Source organism: Scyliorhinus canicula, chromosome 15 (genome assembly GCF_902713615.1).
Source record: "Scyliorhinus canicula chromosome 15, sScyCan1.1, whole genome shotgun sequence".
Classification (NCBI taxonomy): domain Eukaryota; kingdom Metazoa; phylum Chordata; class Chondrichthyes; order Carcharhiniformes; family Scyliorhinidae; genus Scyliorhinus; species Scyliorhinus canicula.
In genome coordinates this window covers 120023472-120045762 of record NC_052160.1, presented here as the reverse complement: position 1 = coordinate 120045762, position 22291 = coordinate 120023472, and the positions used below count along the sequence as shown (strand labels likewise).

The 22291-nt window shown below is 44.4% G+C and overlaps 1 protein-coding gene and 2 long non-coding RNA genes across 3 annotated transcripts in view; 2 read left to right on the top strand and 1 right to left on the bottom strand.

The window, feature by feature from the left end:
• The window catches only part of LOC119978600, a 29853-nt gene extending 27588 nt beyond the window's left edge, over positions 1-2265 (top strand). The window contains exons 2-3 of the long non-coding RNA XR_005463504.1: positions 1260-1402; positions 1586-2265. This is a non-coding gene — a long non-coding RNA (uncharacterized LOC119978600). The remainder of the gene's footprint in view (positions 1-1259; positions 1403-1585) is intronic.
• Positions 935-21711, bottom strand: c15h1orf194 (chromosome 15 C1orf194 homolog). The gene is made up of 5 exons (XM_038820367.1): positions 21546-21711; positions 17016-17132; positions 12425-12537; positions 3298-3500; positions 935-1169 (listed from the first exon to the last, which is right to left on the bottom strand). The coding sequence occupies exons 1-5, from the start codon at positions 21624-21626 to the stop codon at positions 1099-1101; spliced, it is 585 nt and encodes a 194-aa protein (XP_038676295.1). The 5' UTR covers positions 21627-21711; the 3' UTR covers positions 935-1098.
• Positions 5979-12472, top strand: LOC119978601. Its single transcript, XR_005463505.1, has 3 exons — positions 5979-6230; positions 9262-9440; positions 12194-12472. It is a non-coding gene; the product is annotated as an uncharacterized LOC119978601 (long non-coding RNA).
• Positions 21712-22291: the final 580 nt, after the last annotated feature.

The following is a 22291-nucleotide window of genomic DNA, read 5'->3' as shown; positions in this document are numbered from 1 at the left end:
CCCAAGATGGCGGCGCCCAGGGCCCACACGTGGAGCCGGGCCCCAAAATGGCGGCGCCCGGGACCCACCCACGGCGTCCGGGGCCCGCGGGACCCTCATGGTGGTTGGGGGCAAGGTCAGCGGTGTCTGCGGGCCAATTGGGGCAGCCTGGAGCGGGGGCAGGGCGGCCCGTGGGCCGGATGCGGGGGCCGGAGGTGCGGTGGAGAGTCATGTGTGCCGCGCTGGGCCCTGGGGGGTCCGGGGGGGCGATCCGCGGTCACTGCGCAGGACAGCAGTGACCGACTTGGTCTGGCAGACCACAGCATAATGGCCCTTCTTCCCGCAGCTCTTGCACAGAGCGGAGCGGGCTGGGCAGCACGGGCGGGGGTGTTTAGCTAGGCCGCAAATATAACAGCGGGGCCCCGCAAGCCTGTCTGGGCGACCCGCAGCGCAGGCCTGAGGGGGGTCGGGGTCAGCGGAGGACGGGGAGGGTGCGTGCCATGAAGCCCAAGGGGTTGCCGCGTGGCCGGGGGCGTATGCGCGGGCGTTGAGGTCGGCGACCTCCAGGGAGGTTGCGAGGGTCCGTGCCTCAGCTAGGCTGAGGGCGTCCTTTTCCAGTAATCGCTGGCGGATAGAGGAGGATTGCATGCCGGCAACGTACGCGTCTCTGACTAAAGGTTCCATGTGCTCTGTCGCAGAAACTTGGGGACAGGCGCAATTTCTCACCAGAGCAGAGAGGGCCCGGTAAAACACGTCGAGGGACTCAGCAGTGAACTGTTGTCTAGAGAAGCACATGACCAGCCAGAGCCAATGGGAAACCAGTGCTCTGCACCAATGGCAGCGCTCCTAGTCATACCACCACACCTTGGTCATGCACCAAAGCTAACCTTCGAATTGCACGTCCAAAAAAAAGCTTAAAGTTAAAAATTTTGTGAGACGACATTTTGAGTTTTCTTATTGCAATCATTTAATTCTCTCATGATGAAAAGACCATGAATGAGATTCTACTTCACGGTATTGTTGCTCCATGCTCATCATCTTGCCATTTGTTATTTAAGGAGAAAAACAAAAGAGTCAATTGGAATATTAGTCGAGTATTGTAAAGAACCTTCTACCAATTCAGTTTGTAAAGAAGCCACCATCAAATTTTCTAGAATATCCCCGGTTGGTGGCAGCTGTGTGTTGGCTTCCTGTGAAGAAAAGTGAACAAAACATGTTAACATTCAGACTAAAATACAATCTCTTCCACAACTAATTTATTTTTCTGTTTTCTCATGAAGGACAAGAATTCAAAGGTCTAGTAGTGTCCAGCTCTGTGATAGCATGAGTGTGTGTCTCAACAATGAGTGCCAGGAGCATATTTGAATCTGACTGGGGCAGCATCACTTCTAAAATTGACCTTCTCTTCACTGCATGCTCTCATGTAAGTACTTAACAGCAGAGAAGAACGTTAATTGATATTTTTTCCTCTCACATAGGAAGAAATAACAATGCAATGTTCTACTACATTCCTAGTTGAGATTTCATAATGGAACAGAGATCACTAATTGGGCCTCCCTCTCATACATAATTCAGTAATATAAAAACAACTCTTAACTTTCCCCAGGCCTTCTGCTGGAGCATCACCGTAACTTCACTGGAACTGCAACAGAAATAAGGCTTCCAACACGATTTTGGTGAAATTATTATGGCGCAGCAACATGGAGTCCACGATAATTGAGGATCATGGAATGTTTACCAACTAGGTCTTTTAAGGAGTGCGAAAAGGCAATCATCATTAATTTGGGCAAGTATAGATTTTCAAAAATAAAACACAATTTCAAGTCAGGACAATGCTGAAGCAGGTGCCAAACCATCCTGACCTCAGCAATGAAGCCAGGAAGTTTTGACTCCCAGGTTTGATCTGCGTGCACCCGAGCAGTTCCCTTTCTGATTTGGAGAGGAGGTACAGCTGGCTGGTGGACAGGAGCAACGTGCACAAGCCACAGGAAGCTGCAAGCGGCTAATAGTGGAATGATCCCTATCACAAAGGGAAGCCCTGAGGGAAAGGACAAGTGCATGGCTCACATTTATTGGTGAAGAACCAAAGCCAGGGAGGCCTTATCTTTCCTTGTCGGGTCATTTGGTGCTCGATCTGCATCTTTAAACAAAGACCTGTCAGATACAAGTGGGTATGTCCTTTCTGTCACCTCAGAAGAGCGTGTTAAAATGGAAGGCTGAGGCAGCACGGTGGCGCAGTGGTTAGCATTGCTGCCTCACGGCGCCGAGGTCCCAGGTTCGATCCTGGCTCTGGGTCACTGTCCATGTGGAGTTTGCACATTCTCCCCGATTGCGTGGGTTTCGCCCCCACAACCGAAAAGATGTGCAGGGTACGTAGATCGGTGACACTAAATTGCCCCTTAATTGGAAAAAAAATAATTGGGTTCTCTAAATTTTTTTTTAAATGGAAGGCTGGAAAAGGGAGCTTGACGTCGGAAGACAATTGTCGTGTGGTAAATTCAACTGTGTGCTGACCTGATTTCCACAGAGCAAACAGGGTTAAAATTACACCTTTCATGTTGAGCTATATCTAAATTTCCTTGATTTAAATGCCCATCAAATCTGCACCAACCCTACCGAGGCCCACGCCCTATTCCTGTAACCCAGTAACCCCACCTAATCTTTTGGACACTAAGGGGCAATTTAGAATGGCCTATCCACCTAACCTGCACATCTTTGGACTGATGTCAGGCCTAATTTGTGAATACTATAGGGCAGCACAATGGTACAGTGGGTAGCACTGGTGACTCACAGCGCCAGGGACCCAGTTCGATTCTGACCTTGAGTGACTGTGTGTGGAGTTTGCACATTCTCCCTATATCTGCATGGGTTTCCTCTGAGTGCTCTGATTTACTTCCACAGTCCAAAGGTGTGCAGTTTAGGTGGATTGGCCATGCTAAATTGCCCCTTTGGTGGGGTTACGAGGATTGGGCAGGGGGGATGAGCCTAGGCATGGTGCACTTTCGGAGAGTCGGTGCAGACTCGATGGGCCAAATGGCCTCCTTCTGCACTTAGGAATTTTATTTACATATGGAGATTATCTGGCGATGTTCATTTCGTTATTTTCACGCCCAAACAAAATGAATCAACTACTGCATTTTGGAAATCTTTATATGTCCCATTTCTGATTAATTTCAAATAACTAATTATTGAAGGGTATGTATGTGGGCAGGAAGTGGGGACGGCGGCAGGTGCACCCTAACACCAGCAGCTAAGCTTGCTAGGCAACACACATTACAGAAATAAATACATGTAAAATTTACAGAACTGATTTCTCACTTATTGTTCCGTCAATGCTATAAATTGATAATTTTGCTGGTGACATCCAAAGTCTTGGGGGTGGTCTTTCACATAAATAATGAGCTCTGGCTTCTGGCTCCTCAGGTGCACAACCACAAATGTCTTTTTGCACTGTCTCCTTTGCTATTTTCCGACGCAAAATGTCTTCCGGTTGTTGCTCATCCATGCCTAACCAACAACCTCTGCAAGTAATTAAGAAAATGTAGCAAACAGTTAAGCTGTATGTTCACAGAGGTAATTTTCCAGGATATGAAATGTTTTGCTCGTTAACAGCATTTCTGATGTGCAGAGAGTCAGCACCCATCATAATAGCCAATAATAATCTTTTCCAAATTATCATTAGTCCCTGGGGAAACACTATTTACTATCCTGTCAATTCCCATTCTTGCATAGTTTAGATCAGTGTTTTTCAAACTTTTTTACCAGGGACCCATTTTTACCAACCAGCCATCCTTCAGGACCTACACCAGCCGACCTTCGCAACCTACGCCGGCCAACCTTTGCAACCCACACAGCATCCGTTGAAAAAAATAAAGAGGTTTGTCCGAATTCACCATGTTTAGTCTTCAAATATCTTTGAAGTTTTGAGGGTTTTAAACTTTCATTTGCCAGTGCTTCCCTGCATATAACACACATGAACTTTGAACCTGATTTGCAGTGGAACAATTAATAACCCATACCTCAAGAAATCATCTTTATGCTGCTTTGTTCCTGCAAAATGGAGGAATCTCTCTCGCACCCATAACATGTGACGTCACCATACGGGGTGTGACCTGCTCTCTGCCACCGCTTCCGGTGGGAGAAGTCTGTCGTTTGTGGAAAAAAACTGGCCCCGGACAGCACGCTAATGTCAGGAGGAAGCGGTCCACCCCACTGGGCTCCAGGCCTGTGCACTGCTTGATCCGATAAGCATGCGTGTGAAGACCGGCAATCTCAAAAGCCCGTCGTGGCTGGCATTTTTGAAAGCCAGTCGTGGGCGTTGGGCGTTCCCCCTGCGATTGGGAATACTGCGACCAGGTGCCGTGACCCTCCCGAAACCTGCCCGCAACCCACTCAGGGTTGCGACCCTGAGTTTGAAAATTCCTGGTTTAGATTCATATTCTTGTTCTCCCCAATATGTCATCTGATCCAACTCTTTCATTATTTCATGGACCTTCAAACCTAGTGGTGCATGAGGCATACTTCCTTATATATGTTTCCATTGATAGTTTAACCTGGAACAGGTCACTAGTCTATTGCCAGGGGCTTGAGGGGTGCCACTCTTCATCAAGCATGGCAGACCAGGAGTCTCTCCCACTCTTACCGCCTGCCATTGGTGTGTGTAGGAAGGATTGGAAAGTTGATGCTCAACCTGTTTGGCTGCGTTATGAATGCACCTTCCTTGGCCATTAAGTACTGGGATAACATCAGACCTAGAGCTTTTGGTTCAAAGGCAGGGATGTTACCCACTGCGCCACAAGACCTCCCCCTCTATCAGGTTGCTTCTGCATTAAAATGAGGAAACCCAGGTCCTTAAGCTTATCTAAGTAGTTATGGGCATTAAAGATAGGAGTTACTCCCATGTGTCTTCTGAAGGCCTTTTCCAAGAGTACTCTGTTACCAAACATGAGGAGACCAGAGCTGGGTGCAGGACTTGCAACCTGCATGACAGAATTTTATCTTTGATTTATACTGAATAGTTCCATAAATACGAATCAATTTTGTTCCATTACATACAATTTTGGACAACACTGTTCCGAAACAAAGGTAGTTTTAAGTAATCTATATTTGTATTTGTAAGTATTAGAAATACAGTATAGCTTTAATAAGTTTAATTTTGTGTTTCTGTGTAAGAAACAGTTAAACCTTTAGTTAGCTATCTGTCAAACAAATGTGCCTGTGTGCCTGGATTTTGGTTTCCTTTTAAACTATGCCTGAATTGTAATTAAAGGGTTTACGACTTGAAAACAAACAATATTTAAAGAAAGATTAGGCTGTTACTTAGTAAACAGGGGCCCAAGTTGAAAAGCATAAGCACTTGTGTGATTCAGCTGGAATCAGTTATCTGAGTAGAAAGCAGCTCTCACAGAAACTGACAGCAGAGAGGCAGTATGATGGAGTAAGGGTCGGAAAGCAAGAAGCTAAAGTGCAGATAGTTCTACAACGAAAGAGAAAATGCTGGAAAATCTCAGTAGGTCTGGCAGCATCTGTAGGGAAAGGAAGGAGCTAACGTTTCGAGTCCGATGAATCTCTGTCGAAGCTAACAGACAGAGAAAGTGGGAAATATTTATACTGTGGAGTGAGAATGAAAGATGGGTCTAGGAAATGGAAAGAGAAGTCCCATGGAAGCTGGTCAAAAGGAAAAAGAACTGGAATCTTAACAAGGTACTGCTCGATAAATTTAAAGAAAGGAGCAGAGAGAGGCTCTTCGTTCAAGACAGAGTGGGAAGGTGGAGACCTGATGAAGTTGGCTAGCGAGAAGCCAGATATTTGAGGTAATCCATAGTCGGTGTGGCAGGAAAACAAAGGTCATTTTAAGGGATTTATATTTATATAGGTAAATATTAGAAATAAGATTTAAGAAATAAAAATAAGAAATGGATTTAATTTAATGTTCCTGTGCCTGAAAGGGTAAAATCTATAGTTAGGTTCATGCTGGACAAAGGTGTTTTTATGTGTGGGAGTTGGTTTCAATTCCAACTGTGATTCTATTGTGCTTAGATAGGTTGTGGCATAAAGAGTAAATAGAAGTAGTAGTGGTTGCTTAGTAATGGGGGCCTTTTAAGGAAGGAAGGTTTTATGTTTTATTTTTTAGCTAAATTTCTTTGGAGACAGCACACTGTGGAGTGAACATCTTTCAACTCTGCCAGACGAAAACATGGACAGGATGGGAGCTGCAAAGAGGCTGGCTTCCCAAAGAACCAGATAACCAGGTAATTGAGTAAGAGAACTGAGACCCAATGTATTTTCAGGAGAATTCAAGGGGGAAAGCAAACAAAGTGTTCCAAATTAAAAAGACAGTTGTAGTAAGCAGATTTCAAATGGGAAGTTTGATGCCATCTTAATAGTCTGGGAATCGATAGTTAAAGCAATTGTGAACAGTTTGCACAACAGTCAAGACACAGAAATCATAGAATCATAGAATTTACAGTGCAGAAGGAGGCCATTCGGCCCATCGAGTCTGCACCAGCCCCTGGAAAGAGCACCCTACCAAAGCCTACACCTCCACCCTATCCCTATAACCCAGCAACATCACCCAACACTAAGGGCAATCCTAAAGGGGAAGTAGTAAAACCTAGATATTTTTCTTGTTAAAAGTGGAGCAGAATCTTTGTTTCATAGTTATTTGGAAATCCACAGACATTCACTTATGGCTCAGAATGGAGAGTGTATTTGACCACAGCCAACTTGTCTGTTTAAAGAGATGTGTTACTGAGACCATTGTATCTTAAGATATGTTTTGTAATCTGTATTAATCTTAAAATCTGTGTGCATTTGTTAAACTAAGAGGATGTAAAGGAGTATTGTATCATAATAAGATCTTTTAATGCAGGATTTTTTCAAAGTGTGGGTCACGACCCACAGGTGGGCCATGGGCAGGTGTCTGGAGACTCTCGAGTGATCAGTCGAGTTATTCTTGTGGTGGTCCTGATAGCCCGAGATGCGCCCGATGGCCGCTACTGGCTTTTAAATTGAAAATGGTGCCGCTACCACCTTTTAAATGAATAGAAATTAGGCTGTATGCAGTCATCCAGCCAGAAGCGGTGGGTGGGTTGAAGTTGAGACCCCAGAGTCAGTTATTAACTTACAACTGATGCCAAATTAAAAGATGATGCTGCTGTACGTGACCTGTGATACCTCATTAAAAAGCCCATGAGGCTGTCAGAATTCCAGAGAAGCATCTCCCAGGAGTATCCAGTGCTGATTAAAATGAGCATTTTTTGGTATTGCCCTCGACGACGATCTATACATTCGAGCTTGGATTTTCCATTTCTACAAAGACGAAGACAGCATAAAGGCATTGGTTGAAGTCTGCACCAGATATGCGCATTGCCCTCTCCTCATTTGCACCTATTTCAAGTGCGATAGTGAGGGCCAAGTACGCTCACTTTCGCACCAAAGGTAAGCGAACAAGGGCAGCAAGGTAGCACAGTGGTAGCACTGCAGTCTCACGGCACCGGGGTCCCAGGTTCGATCCCGGCTCTGGGTCACTGTCCGTGTGGAGTTTGCACATTCTCCCCATGTTTGCGTGGGTTTCGCCCCCACAACCCAAAAATGTGCAAGGTAGGTGGATTGAACATGCTAAATTTCCCCTTAATTGGAAAAAATGAATAGGGTACTCTAAATTTATTTTTAAAAAGGTAAGCGAACGTGGTGTGTATCGCCAAGGCCAGCCGGCATGTGTGGCAAAGGTCGACCGGCGTGGGTCGTGAAGGTCAGCTGGCGTGGGTTGCGAAGGGGAGCCGGTTGGTAAAAGCTGGTCCCAGGAAAAAAAGTTTTAAAAACACCGTTTTAAAATTTGTAAATGTTTTTTTTCCCTTGTTAAAACTAATTAGTCATCCTGTGAGTCTGGTCCTTCACATAAGAACATAAGAACATAAGAACATAAGAACTAGGAGCAGGAGTAGGCCATCTGGCCCCTCGAGCCTGCTCCGCCATTCAATGAGATCATGGCTGATCTTTTGTGGACTCAGCTCCACTTTCCGGCCCGAACACCATAACCCTTAATCCCTTTATTCTTCAAAAAACTATCTATCTTTACCTTAAAAACATGTAATGAAGGAGCCTCAACTGCTTCACTGGGCAAGGAATTCCATAGATTCACAACCCTTTGGGTGAAGAAGTTCCTCCTAAACTCAGTTCTAAATCTACTTCCCCTTATTTTGAGGCTATGCCCCCTAGTTCTGCTGTCACCCGCCAGTGGAAACAACCTGCCCGCATCTATCCTATCTATTCCCTTCATAATTTTAAATGTTTCTATAAGATCCCCCCTCATCCTTCTAAATTCCAACGAGTACAGTCCCAGTCTACTCAACCTCTCCTCATAATCCAACCCCTTCAGCTCTGGGATTAACCTAGTGAATCTCCTCTGCACACCCTCCAGCGCCAGTACGTCCTTTCTCAAGTAAGGAACGTTTTAGATTTAAAAAATTTAAAGTTATGGGACTGGATTGACCGATGACGGGATACATCCCTTCGCTGGCAACGCACTCACACCCGCGGATTTCCTGACGGCGTGGGGTTGCCCACAATGGAAAATCCTATTAGCTGACTGCCGGGACTGAGGATCCCACTGCCGGCAGGGGCACACTGCACCCATTTTGGGTGCAGCAGGACAGAGAATCCCGCCCAAAGTCTGTTGAACTTGGGTTCCTTTCAGGAACCTTCTCTTCCAGTTAAAACATCAACTGGGATCATAACAGGTGACAGCTTAATACAGCCTGTGAAGGAATAGTATTCTGTTGGCATGGGCTGGGTAACAGAGATGATGTTGAAGCTTGAATGCACATGGCAATCCAAGACAGAGGAATAATGAAAGGAGAAATTCTAATACTGCAAGTGGATCCTTGGTTAAAGCATTCAAGAGAAAGTGTTGTGAGGGAGAAGACTCTAAGGCGTGTGTTTTGAGGGTGGAGTTTGGAAACGCTGCTATGGAAATCAGAGTACCAGGGAGACCAGTTGGCTCACTGTGCGATAAGCATCTGGAGGGATTTGATGAGAAATCCACAGATGTTGTATTGGGTGGCATTTGCTGCTTGGTTTCAGAGTGTGGTGTGTCTGACTACATTTGGCTTATTGGTTTACAGGGACTGTGACTTACCAGGAATATTAGAATTTAAGATATTTTGTAACTTGTGTGATTCTTATAAATCTGTATATACTAATAAAGGTGTAGTGGGAGTGAAGAAGTAGTGTATTATAGTTAATCTTTTCACATTTAATAAATGTTTTATTCTTTGTTAGACGTTCATTGGTAGTTCTGTGACTGTTCACCCATGTCTCTTGAACAAAACACAAGTTACGGTCTATTCTGGGACCTGACTATCCAGTAGTAACATCAGCTGGGATCGTAACATCACACTCCGGAAAGATATTAGGGCCCTTGGTGCTGGTGCAGAAGAGGCCTACAGAGATGTTACCAGGTATGATGGACCTCAGTTGTAGGCAAATATTATAAAATCCAAGACTGTTCTTCTTGGAATGTGGAGACTAATGAGATGGTCCAATAGCGGTTTTTCAAAATACTGAGGTTTTGGTATGCATACAGAAAGCCATTCCCTCTGGTGAGTGGATTAATAACCAGACATCTTAGATTCAAAATCATTGGCAAAAGGGAGTGGGGAGGTAGAGTTGTTGGAATGAGGAATGCTGTAGCGGGAAAGATGGTGACCACTGATAATTTTAAACGGGTATTGGACAGGCACTTGATGATGAGGAACATCAAGGTATGGACAAAAGTTGGGGATAATGGGTCAAGTGGTCTCCTTCTGCACTGAAAGTTTCTCTAATTCTATAATACTCTTTAGTAATGAATGCCCAATAATACCTGGTCCTCTATTTTTCTTTATCTTCAAATGTGAGGTTAAATTGTAGAGATAGGTATTAGATAGAGATACAATAAAATAAAACAAAACAAAAACAAAAGAAGGGAAACATCGGAAAATTGAATTGGGGAAAATAAAAATAGCATGAGGAAAAGCCCTTGTGTAGTAAAATCTTCAAAAGTATATTTGAAATTAAATTGCAAGTACATAGTTGAGTTCTGTTTGGATAATAATATAGTGTTAAAGCTAGTTCTGACTTTACTGCTATCACTTTAAATAGTTACTCCAGTATCATAATGTGTGTGGTTCTGCCACCTTGGGATGAAATCCCTGACAGAAAGTTGGCATGGGGACAGAATATAACTTTCTTGTTGGAACATTCGGGGTTGATGCAGGTCTTGAAGAACAGTTTATTATGCAACTAATGCTATATTTACTGTAATTAAGAGTCAGCTGTGTTCATTTAGCAGACTTGTTCTCTCCAAGCCAGAAGATTATGGGTTCAATCTCGTATCCTAGGTTACTACTTCAGCATAGCAAAATGGGAATGCTACATTGTCAGAAGTGTGCTACTTTCAAAGAAAATGCAAAAGTCTTAACTATTTTTTTGATTGACTGTCCTTTGGTGCAGAATTATCTGAACTAACATTTCTTCCACTACCAAATAAGGCTTATTGGGGCTTTGTTCATTCTGCTGTTTGTATGCAAATCACTCCTTCCCAAGGGCAATTGGGAATGTACAATAAATACTGGTCGTGCCAGTCATATTCAAATCCCACTGCTAAATCCAAAAAAAAATCATATTTCAAACTATTTTACATGCAATGATTTGTGCGATAGATGTAAATACAGCAGTGATTTGCATGCAAACAGCAAAGAAAACAATTAAGCTATATTTAGCCACTTGGTAGTACAGAACTTGAGTATTGCTGAAAAAAGAGAGACACTCTGTTAAAGCTTTTCATCTTGTATTCATCAGAAGAAATATAAATATGTCAAATTCCAAAGGGAACAACAATTTATACAGCATGAGAAAAGGGTGATGATTGGTTGGCAATTCAGCTCTGATTGTTCTAGGCATTGCCAAAAGAATGCAAAAGCTCAGAGATGGAAGTTAAATGATATTTAATAAATCAACAAAAAGCAAAGGCCGCCACACGGCATGCAGTTCAGACGGACTACAGATCACGCCAGTCCCAGTCCGGGCCGGCTTTTATAAGGCAAATTTACGAGCCCCAGCTGGGTGGGCCTCCACCCAACAGCGGGGGAGCTCGTGTTCCACGAGTTCCACAGGGAGATCAATTGAGGTGTCCCCGTGAGTCTCCCGAGGGTTATTACAGGAATGTACCAGGAAACTATTGTTCCTCAAGCTTTTGTTCGATCAATAAAGGCACAATGCCTGTATATGTTCCTTTTGCCTGCAGAGGTCAGGTATCTGTGTATGACCTTTTTGTCGGTTCTAGCAAGCATAAGTGAGCAATGTTGCAAACTCAACCGATAATATTAAATTGATTGTTAGTGTAAGTCTTGGCACACTTGGGATTGTTCAGCAAGTGCTGTCCAATCACATAACCATAGCCAACGTTAGACATCGTGTTCTGAGTTTTACAAGTACAGGCTGGTTGAATGCAGTCAGTTCTCTCTGGCCATTGTGAGCAAATTAAGGGACATGTCATTAGATATGATTCGCCAGTCACCAGCTATATTCAATGAGGCTGATTTTCTACGCATGGCAGATGAAGCACAGCAGAAGTATACTCTTCTCGTGTGCAGCTGAACCTGTATTTCTGGGTTCACTCTATTGCCATGCCTCTCGCAGTTGATGCAGGAATTCCTTTTCGAATGGGCATGCACCCAAAACGAATGTAGACCATTTCCCGACAGCAGCTGGAACAAAGACTTTCAATTGCTGTCCAAAAGAAGCAGGCTGAAGTTCCACAGCCTTCCCGGTTTTATTTGTTGGTCCTGAAAGTGAAGGACTTAGCGAGGAAGCTCCTGACAGAGCCATCTCCGATTGTCTAATCTGTGCATTAGGAAGAAACTCAAGCCCACTTCCAGTGGCTGCTGCTGTATTTGAGTCTCTGCCAGGCAGAGTTAAGGGAAAATTATGCTGCAAGCATTTTGAAGTCTCACTGGAATATACTTGGAGAAAGTATGGGGGGGGGGGGGGGGGGGGGGGGGGAATGGGTCATCTGAATGAAAAATCAGCCAACTACATCTGTGGGTTGTCCTTTATCTCAACATTGCAGTTAATATCAGCTAATCCCTTCCTTTGATTTGTTTGCAGTGCAAACTAACCAGATCGATCTTTACCTTTGTCCTCATGAAGAACAGTTTTGTTTTGTCTGCAGGAGCTTTTGGCAAGGTGGCACTGAACTGTATGAATAAAGGATCTTCATAGTGTTGCAAATGCTATTTTCCCTAAATGATGTCTTTGAAATAATTAATGCCAAAAGGTGTCAAAAATAAATCTAAAACCACTACTAACCCAATTGGGAATATCTGCACTGCACTTGTCGTATTTTTTTATTGTGCTATTAAAAGTTTGAATGGCACAGTAACTTGTCTTACAACACACTTACCTCTGAGGATCGCAGGTTTGTTTTTGAAGAAGTACCTCATTCTTATATTTCAAAAAATCTTCTGAATGATTATAAACAGTATTAAGATGAAGATCCAGACTGTCTCTGGGTGCCTGTTTGAACAATGTACAGCCTTCAAAACTATAAAATCAGCAACTTGTCTGTGAACTGTAGAAGTATTAATTAAAAGAAATGTTTTCACTTCAACTATATTCAAAAAGGCGCTTTCTGCATATTTACATTATTATACTTCATAATTAATCACAAACATGTTTCGGAGATATTTGGGCGATTGTCTCCTTATCTGATCCCAGCGACTACTTAACCCCTGCAAGCAAAACAGAGGAAAATTTGGGCAGAAACATATTATGACTCCATCTCCTTCGCACTGCCTCAGGACTTCTTGTGTTTCCTGGAATAAGCAGGCTGGGTCGAACCTATAACAGGCGCAAGCAATATCCGAATGTGGAAAGGTATGTGGCAGTAATGTCATAATCACCCGGGTGGTTGGATGAAAATTGTAGCTATTATTTTAATTGCGAGCACAATCCTAGAAGGATGTTCAGTGCAACATGGACAGACTTTCCAATTTGCAGGCTTTGTGGCACGTATTCAACCATAATTATTTTCAATTACTATCCATATGATAAAGCTACATTTTCTCATAGCAGCAGTAAAGATTATGAAGGACACATAGGGCACGATCTTCCAGCCTCGTTACACTCGCGCTCAAGCGTAACGAGGCCGGTGAATAGAGAGGCCAAAACGAGATCCGGGCTGGGTGCCAAACAGTTTGCGGTTCAACCGGCCCGCTGCCGTAGGTGAAATTGGGATCTCATCGTAGCGTGACAAGAAATAAATTATCACCTCCTGAGCCCCATTTCCACACAATTAACGAGAGTGACCCCCATATCCAATGGCCTCTCATCATTCATGTGCTCCCCAGCAAGTGCTCACGCTGGCGCTGATTAGGACTCCTTTTGAAAAACGTGAAACTGGCGGAAGGGATTCTGTGGGGAGCCAAGGAGGTGAGTAGCAATCTTTGCTCACAGACAAAGAGCCAGGTTGTGCTGGGTTTGCCAGCCAGTGCTCAGCGGGGGGGGGGGGGCTCTCTGCAGGGGTTGGCCACCATGGGAGGGTGGAGGGGAGGGAGGCACTGGGGGGGGGGGGGGGGGAATAGTGCCCATGGCACCACTATGCCAGCCATTGGATCCCAACCCCATTCCGGGGGCTACCCTTGTCCATGCCCGCCTGCCCCACTGATCACCCATAATCCCCACTGACCGCTGAGGACTCTGGCCATGTGACTGAACACTGCAGGAGGCAACACTACATACGCAGCAGCCAACATCCAAACACCCAGGGGATGGGACACAGCTCCGGGGATATGTCCAAAGCCGGAGGCTGGATGATGGGTGAGCACCACGGGGGGTGGGGGCAAAATGTTCTCTGGAGGGATGGGCAAAGGGTCCGGGGGTCAGCCCGTATTGACAGAGGCATCATAATGGTTGTGCAAAAAAATTGTTTAATGTGCTGTACAGTACCCCTTTCCCGATGGGGTCCTTCCCCCCAATCCCGCCAGCCCACTATCCCGGTGCCCTCTGTGATCCTCAACGTGTGCCTGGCTCTTCTAGCTCTACTATTATGTCTTGTTTCCCCAGGATGCACATCGGAGGTCAAGGCAGCCAACTGCTTACCTCTTTGCGTGGGCCTCGATGCCCCTGGCGGGCGACGTCTGGGGCCGGACGGCCTTGGCTCACTTGTCAGCGGCACATGCATAGCCGTGCCACCCTGTACTGTGTGCTACCTGCAAGAAGTGGCCTCATCAGAGGGGTGGAACTAGCGGGAGCTGGTGGCCACTGTCGCCACTTCATATGATGGGCCTGAGTTGGCACCCAGTGCCCCCTCTGCCCCAGTGCCCATAAGACTCTGGGGTTCACCATGGCACGGAGGGACAGCTGGTTCGAGCCCTGGCTGCCACTGCATCGCCTGGCTCTGCCAGTCCTGACGGCTCCCCATGGACCGCAACATGGTGTCGATGCCCACAACGATGCTCCTCAGTGCCTCAGCCATGCCCATCTGCGACTGGGACAAGCTCCACAGCACCTCGGCCATGCCCATGTGAGAGCGCGACATCTTGGACCTCTTCACCCATAGTGCTGACGTAGTGCACCAGGCTCTCCGCTGCGGTCGCCACCCTAGCAGTGTTGGCCTCGGTGCCACTCATTGCCGGCGCCATCTCCTGCGCCTGTAAACTCTGGGACTCCTCCAAGAGGCTATGGAACTGCGAGAGTGACGCCGACATCTCTCTCTGAATGTCCTGGCAACTCTCTATCGTCTCCATCAGCTCCGGATAATCCACTTCCAGATGCTCAGCATCAGGCTGGGACCCAGCTGGGTCCAGCAGACCTCCGACTGCTGTCTCACCTGGGGGTTCCTGCCTCCACCTGATGGGCATCAGCAGCTCTGTGGTGTTCACCAGATTCTGCCCCAGAATCCTGACCACTAACATGTCCCACTGAGATGTGTGTATCTGCGCTGGTGGAGGGTGGGGATGACAGCTGTGCCGCGACTAATATGGTGGCTCTCCTCTGAGGTATTCTCCTCGGAGTCAGGAGAGGGGCCACTCGGGATGAGCCAGCGCTGTCGACTGGAGGACTTGCAGGACAATGCACATGTGGTCAGTTGGAGGGATGGGTCAGTCAGTAAGGCAATCACTACCCAGGTTTGGCAGGTACTCCGGGTGGATCCCGGTGGTTCCTCATCTCTGCGGCGTATGCCAGCTTTCGAGTTGTTGACCGCCCTGTTAACGGCCACACCAGTCACCTTCAGGGCCCCTTCCTCGAAGGAGGCGGGAAATGCGCTGGTGTCTACTCACTCGTGCTGCCCAGTCACTGTAGGTCGTTGACCTTCCTGCATTGCTGGCCAGTGCTTTTGGTCATACTGTTGGAACTAACAGCTGCTGCCACCTCAGCCCAGGCAGCACGGGCTGCCTTGTGGCTTACCCTCCGGGACCCCCGGGGGAACAGAACATTCCTCTTGGTCGCCACTGCTGAGGAACCTTGGGGCCGGTCTCCTCAGCACCATTATTGCGAGCTGACTGGGGTTGCCTGAGCAAGTGCAGTTTAAGTGCTGCTCAACCTTGTTAACGGGGGGTGCTGACGAGCGTGGCCCCACCGAATTGACTGGTGAAACGCTATTTGCGACAAGAAGCCTGTGAGGCCTCGTTAAGTGGACCAATTAAGGTTGAATTGTGTTGCCAGTTTTGCTGGGCCAAGCGTCAGGAAACACGCAGCAATTCCCACTCGCTACAACACTTGGAAATTCTTCCAGCGAATCGCGGCGATTATTTCAGGATAGTATCACATGCATGTCCTTTACCTACCCTCTCAGATCAGTGGCTATGTTCAGGTCTTTATTTATGTTGTATAGACCAGTCAGAAAATTTATTTTGCATGCTGTTCTTCTCTGAAATCTGGTTGGATATCCTAATTTATCCCCAGCTGGAAAACTTTACATCAAATTATTCCTTTCTCCGTCATGTGTTTATTTAGCATCTTCTTAAATGCATGGATGACATTTGCTTGAACTACTTCTTGTACTAGCGAGTTCCACATTTTGATTACTCTCTGGGTAAAGCAGTCTCCTGAATTTCCTATTAGATTTATTAATGTTGATCTTACAATTTTGGCTTGTAGTTTTGATACAAACAGAGATATCTTCATTGTGTCCTTCATAATCTTTACTGCTGTTATGAAAAATGTAGCTTTACCATATGGGTAGTAATTGAAGACAATTCTGGTTGAATACCTGCCTAAAAGCCTACCAAGTAGAAAATCACTCTCCACATTGTTAACACTTAAGTGTACTGAACATCCTTCTGAAATTTGGGTCCATACTTCATAGAAACCAGGTCCTAACTCTCCCGCCAGAAGCATCTGTTCCAGCTCCTATGCACAATCATGTTCTTCATTTCAATCTGGAAAATTAACTTATGCCCTTTCAATCAGCAGTTCAGAATCACCTATTCTCTTATACATACTGTTTTAAGTGTAATTCATGGAGTAGATTTTGGCTTTGTGAAATAGTATAAAATGGAAATCAGCAGGGAAGCACACCTCTTCTGATTTTACACATATGAAGTCAATGAGGATAAACATCAGAAGATACTTAAAGGAAACTGATCATTTGCTATCATCTGTATTATGTAGCCTCACAAAACCAAAATCAACCTCATGCATAATGATTCTGAGAATTCAGGATAGCAGAACTTAATTGATCCATCAGCTAATAAATTACTTAATTGTTCTGTAAGACTGTTGTTTGAAGCCTATGTTGGAGAATCAATATTTTGAATAATGTGTTTAGCTTTGGTCACCAAAACATTCAAACCATGGGGATGTTTCGATACAGAAATACAAATACCCATGTCTCAAATAATTCTGAGTGGATGATCTTCAGTGGGCCTAATTTCTACTGATTTTGTCAGCAACCTCCCAAAAGCGATTAGAGTTTCACTTTACAGATGACAGCAATTTACCAACAGGTAGGGATCACCTCCATAGGTTTTAAAGTTTCATGTATTTTATACCTTGGGATTATAGATGTAAATTCCTTTGTTTGCACTCGACACAGTTAATGTTGCATTGAGTCGATTCCATGGATCCTCCTGTTGAGCTAAATGAGTTGGTTTGGGATACTGCTGACCCTGCAGGAAGGTAAGAATGCAAAACATCAAGGCGAGCACAACCCCCACCCTTTGCTGTGCTCACTGATAAAAATATTTAACATACTGGGTGATCTGTGGCACTCTCCTTTCAGAACTACAATCGGCTTTGAAACCAGCTCAGTTTAATTGGATTAACTCTCTTCTGCTGAGTAACTGCAAAGCCGAAGTTTCATTTTGTTTGGCAGTCAGTTCTCAGCCGGTGATCCTTTCATTAAGTAAAACGATGAGAAAAATTGATCTGAATTAAAAGGATTGTATTTTCATCAATAAATCAAATGATACATTATACTTTGGGACACTTGCTGTTGGAACTGTGAATTTTCCCACACAGGAGCAAGCTGCATTCCCACGTTGTTAAATACATACCTGAAAAATTAATGCAGGTGGCTGTGTATACACTTACCAAGGATTTAAATGATCTCCAAGAAGATTTAAAATATTTACAAGAGGTCTTTAAAAAAATGCCAGGACGCTCTTTGGGTCCACTTTAATATTACACTCATTCTATTCCTTTTTATGTACTGTCAAACGCAAGAGGCATGAGACTATGTACTTCTGGAGCTACGTATCAATTGGGAGCCAGGTGGGGTCCTGGCTCCAGATTTATATTGCAACCTTAAGATCCGCGCAAGGCAGTAATGACCTAATTTAGAAAAAAAAATGGTTTATGCAAACTATAACTAAAATTAAACTCAGTATTAATGTGAAAAGAATAAAATTTAATCTTGGAAATAATTTTCGAACAGGCAGTGGTGATAAGATGATACAAAACCTCTTGTTCAAATACCCAATAATTGTAGGAGAAAGGAAAGGCTTAGGGAAGGAAGGAGGTGTTAAGTTCTGAGGTTATAAAAAAATAATGAGTTGGAGTAGGAAACAGTACAGACATAACGAAAAGGAATAGCTAGTAGAATGCAGCTTTGGAAGGATACTGCAACAAGAAAGTTCCCAGCAAGTGCTGATTATTACAGCACTGCTAAAGTACAAGATAAATAAATCATGGCGGCCCAAAGGCGAGATAAGAATACCTTTCTAACAGGTTTTCTCTCATCTGCTGAGAAGAAAAGAGGGATGGAGTATAGGAGACTTCCAAACGTACAAGAGTTACTCAGATTCTGCACAACCCTAAGTGTCATGGCAAGTTAGGGGTTGTTGAATGGAAAAATGGTTAACAGGAAAGAGGAAGCTAAATTTCTTTGAGGCAGCTTTAGGAATGAATGGGAGAATTCCATTAAAGGGCAGATGTGATAATGGCAACACAATTATTGGATGAAGAAGAATTAAAGATGGAATGATGGAAAAAAAGAAGACGACTTGTATTTATAAAGCAATTTTCATGGCCTCAGGATGACCAAAAGTTTAAATAAATAATTAAATAATCTTTATTGTCACAAGGAGGCTTACATTAACACTGCAATTAAGTTACTGTGAAAAGCCCCTAGTCACCACATTCCGGCGCCTGTTTGGGAACCCAGAGGGAGAATTCAGAATGTCCAAATTACCTAACAGCACGTCTTTCGGGGCTTGTGGAAGGAAACTGGTGCACCCGGAGGAAACCCACGCAGACACGGGGAGAACGTGCAGACTCCACACAAACACTGACCCAAGCCGGGAATCAAACCTGGGAACCTGGAGCTGTGAAGCAACCGTGCTATCCACTGTGCTACTGTGCTGCCCAAAGTGTTTTATAGCCAGTAAATAAATTGCAGTCATTGTTGTAATTTAGAAAACACCACAGCCCATTTACAAACAGCCTGTAGGCAGGTGATACTAAGGATGCTGAGTACAGAGCAAGATCAACGCCAAAAGAGTGGATAAAGTTTGGAAGTAATTCATTCACTGTGAAGTGTTTTCAGACATCCAGTGATTATATCCAACAATTTGAGTCATTTTAATTCTTTTAAGTTGCTTTAATAAATTGATTCCTTTCTTAACTGTGATTGCTTCCTGCAGCAATTACTATTCTTGCAAACTACAAAGGGGATGCATTACAAACGGGACATGGTTATTAGGGATACATACTATTTGACTTTGCAGGCAACTTAGAAATTATTTTTAGGCCACTGGTAGAATGAATAAGTGTCAATTTTGGGGCACTTTACTTTCAGTTTTAGTGGATGTGGGACAAGGGGCTCTCTTTGGGCAGTTTGATCATTGGCATTTTTAAGGAGGTTACATGCCTATGATTATAGTGTCTTAATTATAAGTTCACCATATTTCCTAAACCTTGGGAAGCAGGCAGTTAAAGGAGGCAAGAAGGGGTGGATCCAACAGGCAGTAATTCTCCTTCACTTTTTCTGGACCAGCCAGAGCAGGTGTGTTTCTTCCAAGCTCATCAAGCTGACCTGTAAGCACTCTCCAATCATCTTCACAATCTGATGTATCATTAATTCCCAGCATGATCAAACATTCCTGCCCCCCCCCCCCCCCCCCCCATCCATCATCAACACTCCCATCATTGGTCCATGATGTCAGCTGCTATCTCTACCTCTTTGACAACCTCTGACCTTCCCTGTGATCTTGGACTCTTCTCTGAACCCTGATCTCTCCTTGAAGTACCCTTCCCTCCACATCATTGACCTTAGGACTCCCTCATCTTGAGCTTCAACTATTCTGTAATCATCCTTAAACCCCAAACAATATCCTACTCACCACCTTTACCTCCAAGAATCACTAAACCTACATATTGCCAGGGTATGGCATCATGCTGCAAGATTCCCTGGCTGGGTAGGCAGTGTAGTCTTTCAATCATGATGATCTTAAATTTGTGTTCTCTAGTTACTGTAGTGCCATTTTCAGTCTCCTCCTAATCTCATCTCGGATGAAATAAGCTACAGTCTAATTGGCCTCTATTCTTAATTAAAGCTCTGGTCCATGTTATCTTAGTGAATCTGTTCTGTGCCTTCTCCATGGTCTTGGTATTTTTCCGAAAGGTGCCCCAAATTGAACATACATCCTAGCAGTGTCCTAAAAATGGTTGATATGGATTTAAAATTTCTCCACTCTCTAATTTGTAAAATCTCGGCCCTGCTTTCCTTTTACCAGTTTTTCTTTAATGAAGTTTTCCTTCTATGTAAAAAGTCCTGGGAATCTGAACCACTAAGCCTCTGCTTCCTTTCAAATGTTCCCATTTAGTGCACATTGTCTCTCGTTATTTATTCCCCACAATGTATTGCCTCATCGTTTTCTGCCTCAAGTGTCCTCTGACATCATTTGGTCCAGGATATTAAGTTGTCTTGTTACTTCCTGACGTCCCTTGTTCTCTTCATAGTTAAAAACACTCCCTGTTTTTATGTTGTCTGGAAAGTGAGATAATATATGCCCCTTATACCCAACTTATGTTTGCAATGAATCCACTCTGTAGTTTACATCGATAGTAAGAATGTTGCAGGAAGTAATCACAGTTAAGAAGAGAATCGGTATCTGAAAGCAACTTGTAAATAATCCAAATAACTCAGACTATTGGATATAAAGAAGACTTGCACTTTTAAAGCATTTTTCACAATAACTGGAGGTCTGAAAGCACTTGAGAGTAAATAATATACTTTTGAAGTGCAGGCACTTCATAATATAGGAAATGAAGCAGCCAAATTGCACAAAGCAATCTCCCACCAACAGCACTCTGATAACGACCAGGTAATCTGTTTTTGCATTGAGGGATAAACTATTGGGTCAAGGAATCCGCCCCCTGCTCCTCATCTAAATGGGACCACAGTTTTAACAACTCATCCAAAAGATAATACTTTCCGAAGTGCCACACTGAAGCACCAGCATTGCCTTCATACACAAACCTTGGAGGAGGGCTTGAATCCAGAACCTTGTGATAATCATAAGCAAGAGGTGCCACCCACTGAACCACGACTCATGTCCTCGGAGCATTAACTTTTAAAAAGTCGTCCCAAGTCCAATTTTATGCCCAGTGACTATTCGAGGGACTTTGAAAAATAATGTCACTAAATTGAATTGATTTTTATGGGGATGGGGGGGGGGGGGGGGTTTGCTAAGCTGCTGTCAGCATTGTCACTCGAAACTGCTTTACAATGTGAAGTTCCTGCATGCATTTTACTTATGAAATCGTGTTTTTACTCAGTAACTTGCTGCACACTACAGAAGTTAATAAGCTGGCAATATTTAGTAGAATGCACTTGCGTGGAGGATTCCAGGTAGAAGAAAAACTGGAATGCACCCCCTTAGCAATCTTGCAGAAGTCTAGTAGCTCTTCTTACGTGCCAAAACTCGTGCGTCAAAAAGACAAAGCTCACTAAATGCTGAACTTATTCTCACAAAGTTAGTCAAATTTGTATGTTTTTAAAAATGAGAAATCCCCAATAAGGTGCAAGGTGGAAATGTGCAAAGTGCGAGTTGCCAAAAATGTCAATGTTGTTGTAATACCTGCGTGTCCTTATTCTGACCCCTGAAATCATCATCGTTTTCATATCTCGGGAAAGGGAATGGGTCCCTGGTCTCAGGCATTTTGTTTCCAGCGAGCTGGCTGCGGCTGCAGAATTCTGAAGGCAGGAAATCTCCCTGAGTGCAGCTGCGATGTGGTTTGTTTATAGTGTTGCAGTCCGTTGCTAGGTTATCACGTATCATTGAATCTCTATGGTTACCGCGAATGTTCTCTCTGCTGCCTTCTAGCGAATGCTACCAGGACTTGCTGTCAACATGTCTACAGTTGAAAGGGCCAGGAAAGACCAGTGCAGAATGATGGCATCATTCAGCGCCGTGTAAAGCCATTTCTGTCTGTTGCCCTGTGCGAGCGCAGTCGAAAGCCAATCCCACTTTCCCCTCATAGCTTTGTGTCCATCTCTGCTTCAAACCTTTAAACGCTGCTCTCTTAAGGGATGCAATGGTTTCTGCCTCATCTACTCTGTTTGACAAAGCATCTGATGCTGTAAACGTTGTCTGAGCAAATGGTTCACCATCTCTTTTCGCTTTGTCAAAAGGAGATAGTCTATCCTACCTAAATCACCTCATGTTACAGAAGTTCGATTGTAAAACCTTTTCATGCTGTCTGGCATTGTGGTGGGCGGCAGGGTAGCACAGTGGTCAGCACTGTTGCTTCAGACAGAGTCAGACAGATTTTCGCTGGAGCCAAACTTCTAGTGAGGAGGAGGAGTGGGATAGAGAAAGAAGAG

Coding starts and splice junctions, on each gene's coding strand:
- c15h1orf194 (XM_038820367.1), bottom strand. CDS start 21,626: ATGCCTGAGACCAGGGACCCATTCCCTTTCCCGAGATATGAAAACGAT. Junction 12,538..17,015: donor TTTACATCTATAATCCCAAG/GTATAAAATACA, acceptor TTGTTCAAACAG/GCACCCAGAGACAGTCTGGA. Junction 1,170..3,297: donor TAGCATTGACGGAACAATAA/GTGAGAAATCAG, acceptor TTTTCTTCACAG/GAAGCCAACACACAGCTGCC.